This window comes from Topomyia yanbarensis, chromosome 2 (genome assembly GCF_030247195.1).
Source record: "Topomyia yanbarensis strain Yona2022 chromosome 2, ASM3024719v1, whole genome shotgun sequence".
NCBI lineage: Eukaryota > Metazoa > Arthropoda > Insecta > Diptera > Culicidae > Topomyia > Topomyia yanbarensis.
In genome coordinates, this window is record NC_080671.1 from 21224151 (window position 1) to 21231578 (window position 7428).

The following is a 7428-nucleotide window of genomic DNA, read 5'->3' on the forward strand; positions in this document are numbered from 1 at the left end:
CCACGGTGAAATATGTTCGCAGTGGATAATTTACTTGTTCACCGGGAGTGTAAACGCGACGATGGGCGGAATTGATGCGGAGTGGTGAATATAAATGTCATCGCTGTTCACGGTGAACGTTCGCCTTCAAATAACAGATTGCATTCTGACAAACTGTAAACTGCCAGGTGAGCGTGAAATCGTTGTTCACTGATGAAACTGTTCACGACGTCGTTCACCGTGAACAATGGAAGGTAATGTTCAAGTTCATTTTCACCGAGAGTCTAAATAGTGCTTTACTAGAGTTTTTCTAGGTTGAAGCAGTCTTGTCAATTTATTTATTGACATTGACAATGTGCATTTCAAATGGGATTGACGCGTTGAAGCAATACTGCGTATTGACAAAAATATTAAACGTGTAAAAGCTGGTTTAATATTTTTGTCAGCTAGCTACGCACTTTTGAGTTATGTTAAATGAGCGTGTAAAGTTGGCGTGAATTGTGGTGTGGATGCGAGTCGGCATTCACTGTTGAACAACAAAATATTTTGACAGTTATTTTTACAGTGAAACCTCTTTAATGTGTGCACTGCATCTGTTTTTCACTCCAATGTTTGTGATCATTATTTAACGAGCAGTTTAATCTTGCGAAAAATAATAAAAATATTCAGTGGAAAACGCTTGCTGAATTATCGTTGGACGTGCGATCGATAAGATACTAACTTCTGATAAAGCCGTAGTTGATGAATGAGCCTGGAAGCCAAGTGAATTTATACGAAAACATGAGTCAGCTTGTCTAAGCTGAAAAGGGGATTTTTCCATATCGAAAAAGGTAAATACAATCTAAAAATTGAGTTAATTTCTTTAGCGCACCGCACTTTTTCCCTCTTCCAGAATGTCCTGGCAATTTTCCTGGTCGGACGTGTGCCCCTCAGGAGTGCGGCCGTGGGTGAAAGATTACAATGAGTTGGCCCCATGTTTCCAGGAAATTTGCCTGCAACTTCCGATCCTGGTACTGTTTGCGGTGTTTTCCTCCTTCTTCTATGGATGCCACTTTCGGCTTGTATTCCGAAATGCAACCCAGCGGAGAGCACTCCGGTTGCGAATCGCTGCAGCTGGCGGACTTGGTCTGCTACCGGTGTTGAAGGTGTTCTACATGATACGAATTCATGGGCATATTTATCCGATTGATGTGCTGCTGTCGTGCGTGCAGTTTGTGGCTTGGACGGTTCATATCGGATTTTTGTCCAGTTGGATGAAACGTGGTTCGTTGAGTCATCGGGGGCCACTCTGGTTGATAGTTTTGTGGACTTCGCTGCTAGCGCTGTCCGGTATCTGGGTACATACGAACTTTCGTTCGGAGTACTGGATTTGGTATGTGAGCGATTTTAGTTTGTTCGTGGCTTACGGGTGCACACTGATTGCTCCAGGGAATGCCCACTATCTGCGGGTGCAGAGAACGGCCGACGAAAGGCAGGCACTACTGTCGCATACTTATACCCGTTTTTTTGAGGATATCGACGAATCTGCATTGGGACCGATTGAGGATGATGCTAGTTTTTTGTCCCGCCTGTTTTTCTACTGGGTGAAACCATTGATTGCCAAAGGAGTTGCCGGGAAGCTGCGAAAGAATGATGATTTGTTTGATTTGCCGGAATGTCTCAATATGAATCAGATCGTGGAAAAACTTCAGAAGCAGCTGAATTCTGCTCACTCGCTATTTAAAGCACTGCATAAGAGTTTTGGATGGGAGTTTTACTTGATTGGTCTGCTTCGACTGTTGGCGGATCTTTCTGGGTTTGCTGGACCGGTGCTACTTGGAGGTTTACTGCGTAGTGAAAATTTTATCAATGGAACCAACAGTTCGGATGATTGTGAACAGAATTGTTTCACGGTAGATATACGACCGTATTACTACGCGATGGGTTTAATGTGGTCAACTCTAGTAAGTTGCTTTGCTGGGGTGCATTTCAATTGGAGAATGACGCTGGTGAGCACCAAAATGCGCATGAGCTTAGTTACGGCTATTTATCGGAAGTCACTGACCGCAAAAGGATTGCGGAATGCTCGTCCCGACATACTCAATCTGATGTCCACCGACACTGACCGCATCGTGAATTCGTGCATCAGCTTTCATTCTTTGTGGAGTATCCCGTTTCAACTGTTTACCACCCTTTATCTTCTCTACACACAATTGGGGCTAGCTTTCCTGGCCGGTGTGATTTTTGCCATCATTTTGATCCCGATTAATCGGCAGATAGCACTGAAAATAGGGCAACTTTCGCAAGGTCTGATGACGGCCAAGGACGGACGTATTTCCATTACAACGGAAACGATTACCGGAGCGAAGCACATTAAGCTGAATGCTTGGGAAGATGTGTTTATCGATAAAATTGATCGGATTCGTCGGGAAGAGGTTGGCTTCCTTTCGCGTCGAAAGTATCTGGATGCACTGTGCGTGTACTTTTGGGCTACCACTCCGGTGTTGATGTGTTTGTTGACGTTCGGGACCTCGGTGCTGCTTGGAAGCACACTCACGGCTGCCACCACCTACACCAGTGTGGCACTGTTGAACATGTTGATTGGACCGCTGAACGCGTTTCCGTGGGTGCTGAACGGACTAACCGAGGCGTGGGTTTCGCTGAAGCGCGTTCAGGAACTGATCGATGTAAGTGTAACGTAGAGTGTCCATTGACGTTTTAACATTTTTTTTTTCATTTGTAGCTCCCAAACATCGACTTGGCCGAATACTACAAACCGCTTCATCAGACGGACACCGCATTCTCCGGATCCTCTCGGCGACCGGTTGTTATCGCAATCAAGGACGGTCACTTTGAGTTCGAAGCGCAACGCAGCCGTAAAGAATTGAATCTGGTCCAAGAGGACATAGTCGATTTCCGGTTTGTCAATTTGAATCTTCACATTCGCCAGGGTGAGTTGATTTGTCTGGAGGGACCCGTTGGAGGCGGTAAGACCTCGCTATTGGAAGTTATTCTGGCAAATTTCAAGTGTACACAGGGAATCGTGGCGCTGGGGAATGCTGACGACGGTTTCGGATATGTTGCCCAAGCGGCTTGGCTCCAGCGCGGAACCATTCGAGAGAACATTTTGTGGGGTGAGATGTATGATGACGCTCGCTATAAGTCTGTCATCCACGCGTGTGCGTTGAATTATGATTTGAATATGCTGAAAGGAGATAGCACCGGAGTGGGTGAACAAGGACGGACGTTATCCGGAGGACAAAGAGCCAGAATTGCGCTGGCAAGAGCAATTTATCAGAACAAGGAAATATATCTGTTGGACGATATACTATCGGCTCTGGATGCCCACGTGGCTTCGCATATAGTGCGGTACTGTATTTTTGGATTGCTGAAGGATAAAACACGTATCATAGTAACTCAACACCCACTGGTTCTAAATCGAGCCAATCAGATTCTGTACATCGAAGGTGGAGTTGTGAGCCAAAGCGACATCACGAGTTCCGCTTCGTTGATCAGTGATTGTGATGAAGAAGGAGACAGTTCGTCGCACAACTTTGATGTCGAGTATGAACCGCAATCTCCGAAGGGAGATGACGACACCCGAAGTTTGGATAGTGTAATGGCCGAGGAGACCAGAGAATTTGGACACCTCGATAGGAAGGTGCTGGGTGCCTATTGGCGAGCAATGGGTCGATCTCTTGGCTTTTGGGTTATCTTTCTGGTTCTTTTGATGCAAGTGTCTCGAAACTTGACGGACGCATGGCTTGCCTATTGGGTGGGTGCCTCATCGCCAGCAGCAGTGCTACCACCCGTCAATAGCACTTTGATGCTAGAACTGAATCAACAACAGTACAGCAGTGTATGGAGTCAAAACTATTTTCAGAGTTTTATTGCGATGGCGCGGGACTTCTTCGTTTCACTGATGAAGGGCGTAAATCATCATTCGCAGTTGTCAGAGGAATTACAACAGGAAGCTTTCCTGGCAGAGAATGATAACAAAACGCTTACACTGTATTATTTGGGAATTTACAGTGCATTCGCGGTAGGAAACTCGCTGATTACCTTCATTCGTGCATTCCTGTTCGCCTATGCCGGAATCAAGGCAGCAAAGTGCGTTCACGATAAGCTACTAAAAAGCGTTATTTATGTAAGTCACTTATTTTAAAAATAATCATCAATTTACTCACGTGATCTCCTTCCAGACCAAATTCGAATTCTTCGACATCGTCCCACTGGGTCGCATCCTGAATCGTTTTTCCTCTGACGTCTACACGATCGACGACTCGCTACCGTTCATTGGTAACATTTTGCTGGCACAGTTTTTCGGTCTGCTTGGTGCCCTCGCCATCAGCCTGTATGCCATGCCCTGGCTCGGACTGTTGGTCATTCCATTGTGCCCGATCTACTTGACGCTGCAGAATCAGTATCGGTACGCTTCTCGTGACATCAAACGACTGTCCAGCAATGCCCTGTCTCCACTGTATGCACACTTCACCGAGACGCTCCAGGGAATGGCAACGATCAGGGCGATGCGGGGGGAAGCTCGCTTTAAGCGGGACTTTATTTTCAAACTGGGTGAAAGCATCAAAGCCCAACTGTCAGCTTCAGCCGCACAGCAGTGGTTGGGTCTGAGATTGCAACTGTTGGGTGCGTTCCTCGTAGGCGGAGCTGGATTGTTAGCTGCCATCACTTCCGCGCACTTGACTTCCCCGGAGATGGTCGGGCTGGCTATATCTTATTCACTTTCAATCACCGGACTGCTGTCTGGGTTGCTGAATGCAGTTTCCGAGACTGAGCAAGAGTTTGTCGCGGTCGAAAGAGTTAATCAGTACTGCGAGCTGGAGCGAGAGCTTAACGCCGAGGGAACCGCTGATCCACCGTTCGGTTGGCCATATCAGGGTGTTGTGGTGTTTGACGACGTATTCCTAAGGTATCGCGAACATCTGCCTCATGTCTTAAAGGGCATTTCACTACACATTTCCTCATGCGAAAGAATTGGTGTGGTCGGACGAACCGGTGCAGGTAAAACATCCGTTTTAGCTGCTTTGTTACGTGTGGTTCCACTTGCGCAAGGAACGGTTACCGTTGATAACGTTAACATTTCCACGCTACCATTGGATGTTGTGAGAAGCCGGATCGCCGTCATTTCACAAGATCCATTTTTATTCAATGGAACTATTCGTGAGAATCTCGATCCACGAAACCTCCACTTAGATTCGGAAATATGGGAAGCCATCACTCGCTGCCTGGCGAGCCCTTTGGTTCAGGCACTAGGCGGATTAGATGCCAGACTAGACCCAAGCGGATCCAACCTGTCCGCTGGCCAGAAACAGCTACTTTGTCTTACAAGAGCTCTTTTAAAAAAGTCTAAAATTGTCCTCATTGACGAAGGAACGGCGAACCTAGATTTCGAATCGGAATCAGCCATTCAGCTGGTTCTGAAGAATGCCTTCCGCGGCCGGACTGTGATATTGATTGCTCACCGGTTAAATGGTTTACAAAATACCGACAAGATCGTTGTGATGAGGGATGGGGAAATTGCTGAACAGGGACCGCCTAAAGATCTTGCCCAAAATTTGGAAACATTGTTCCATTCGATGCTGGAAGAGCAGCATAATACTGACTTCGCCAAAAAATAGACTTTCTGTATTATTTTCGCCAGTTTGTTCTAGGTCGTTATTTGATTTTTTTTCTAATTCCCAGATTTTAGCATTTAACCTGAAAAATAACGTTTTCCTATGAATTAACTTTTATTATATATCATTTATGTTATAGACTGTTTAAGTAAGCGAAATATGAAAAAAACTGATCGATACAGCATCGATCGTCCAATCTACTTGTCATTCGTCTTCGCAACCCCGATAGAACCGAAAAGAATATTCCCAAAACCACCGACTTTTTACACACAGTGTAAAGAACGTGCAGCCAAAACTAAACACGCACACAGCCTACTTTGCTGGTCATTTGCATCATCATCATCATCATCATACACAACGCTGATCTCACGCTACATGTTTCACCCGGTGCAGCGCGATGAAGCACTGCTTCGTCTGCAGATCGTGATAACCGACCGGGCCGATTTCGCAATCGGCACAGATTAGGTACTTGACGTTGTTAACCGTGTGCGAGAGGCCAATGTTTTCAAACGTGAACATATCGCCGACGACCCAAAAGTCCTTGAGCTTCTCGCAGGTGAATTCCGTCCGCTGTTCGGCTCCTCCGTCCGTGGGTTGTTGGCGCGTTTTCTGGTGCGCTTCGGGTAGATCGAACTTTGAAAAAAAAAGAAAGCGATTATTTTATGAATCTGCACTATACGCCCACTGTTAGAAAAAAAGAATGGCTTATTCCGTATTATGATGGCAAATGCCGCACTAGTTTGATTTTGTGGTCGTTTTTGAGGAGTTACACTTCTTCGGGAAAGCGATTTGTCGTAACGCAGACAAAGATTGACTTGTTTTTTTAACAATAAAATATGATTTTCGTTGTCGACATTGCATTACACCGTTAGTTTAAGTCCAATATGTAATTTTGGATTGCATTCACACAAACTTGTAATTTGTAATGTCTATTCATTTTTTACACCACACTGGTGTAGCACAATGTGTAAACGAATTTAAAAATAATTTCTCTATGCAAAATAGAAAATCAGTTACCTCGCTTTCCACGTAATCAGCACAGGCCGGTTTCAGCATCAATGATTCGCAGTGGCTGCATTTGACGTTGGTTTTGTTTTTCGCATTCTCAACCAACTCGGTTAGATCTATCGACGGTGTGGTGGTCATTGTAAGAAGTAAGCACTAAATAATAATATTCTAAAAGAATCACACAGTGTGAAACAACATTCACTGTTCTTTTTCGCTAAATTAAATTCCAAAATATTACGAACACCTTTTCGCCAAATGAATATATTTGTAAACAAAATTAGATGTTACTGTCAACGAACTGACAGCATTGCTACAGTGATGTTCAAGATTTCCGGACAAAAATTAATGAAAGATGGAAAGGTGGTGAAATTTTTCTATGCGCGAGATACCGGTCAAACTATTCGGATTCCTGAATGGATTCATTATGGATTCCGTTTCAAATGCAATAACCAATTGAGTCAGAATCGCTTATTGAATACTTGACGCTGACGTCACAAATGAACTCGAGTGTTCATTTTTGACAGTTCGCTTGTACTGTTTACATGGACTTAGAAAAATTCTTTGCGATTTGCTTCGAGCGAATCGGGTAGTCCACAAATTTTTCTAAGTCCATGTAAACAGTATAAGTGAACTGTCAAGAAAAGTGAGGTTAACTGTGTCCGTAAAGAATCTAATTGCATTTAACCCATTCATGCCCATGTTGTTTGTGGACAACAACCTTTTTAAACAGCTATAACTTGTGATTGAGGCGAGATTTGCTCACAAAAACAAGTAAGGCTAATAAATGTGACTATTGCCGTTCATTTGAGTATTAACAGTTGCACGG

At 44.6% G+C, this 7428-nt stretch overlaps 2 protein-coding genes across 2 annotated transcripts; one reads left to right on the forward strand and one right to left on the reverse strand.

Annotated features, from left to right (window-relative positions):
* The first annotated feature begins 565 nt into the window (after window positions 1-565).
* LOC131678749 (ATP-binding cassette sub-family C member 10) lies at window positions 566-5794 on the forward strand. The gene is made up of 4 exons (XM_058959033.1): window positions 566-809; window positions 872-2645; window positions 2702-4105; window positions 4161-5794. The coding sequence occupies exons 2-4, from the start codon at window positions 873-875 to the stop codon at window positions 5595-5597; spliced, it is 4614 nt and encodes a 1537-aa protein (XP_058815016.1). The 5' UTR covers window positions 566-809; window position 872; the 3' UTR covers window positions 5598-5794.
* LOC131678750 (guanine nucleotide exchange factor MSS4 homolog) lies at window positions 5690-6857 on the reverse strand. Its single transcript, XM_058959034.1, has 2 exons — window positions 6612-6857; window positions 5690-6227 (listed from the first exon to the last, which is right to left on the reverse strand). The coding sequence occupies exons 1-2, from the start codon at window positions 6738-6740 to the stop codon at window positions 5961-5963; spliced, it is 396 nt and encodes a 131-aa protein (XP_058815017.1). The 5' UTR covers window positions 6741-6857; the 3' UTR covers window positions 5690-5960.
* Window positions 6858-7428: the final 571 nt, after the last annotated feature.

What these genes read in the sequence shown, in the direction of transcription:
- LOC131678750 (XM_058959034.1), bottom strand. Translation starts at nt 6,740, where the DNA reads ATGACCACCACACCGTCGATAGATCTAACCGAGTTGGTTGAGAATGCG. An exon ending in CTGATTACGTGGAAAGCGAG is followed by an intron (nt 6,228 to 6,611) that starts GTAACTGATTTT and finishes TTTTTTTCAAAG; the next exon opens with TTCGATCTACCCGAAGCGCA.
- LOC131678749 (XM_058959033.1), top strand. Translation starts at nt 873, where the DNA reads ATGTCCTGGCAATTTTCCTGGTCGGACGTGTGCCCCTCAGGAGTGCGG. An exon ending in GCGTTCAGGAACTGATCGAT is followed by an intron (nt 2,646 to 2,701) that starts GTAAGTGTAACG and finishes TTTCATTTGTAG; the next exon opens with CTCCCAAACATCGACTTGGC. An exon ending in TACTAAAAAGCGTTATTTAT is followed by an intron (nt 4,106 to 4,160) that starts GTAAGTCACTTA and finishes ATCTCCTTCCAG; the next exon opens with ACCAAATTCGAATTCTTCGA.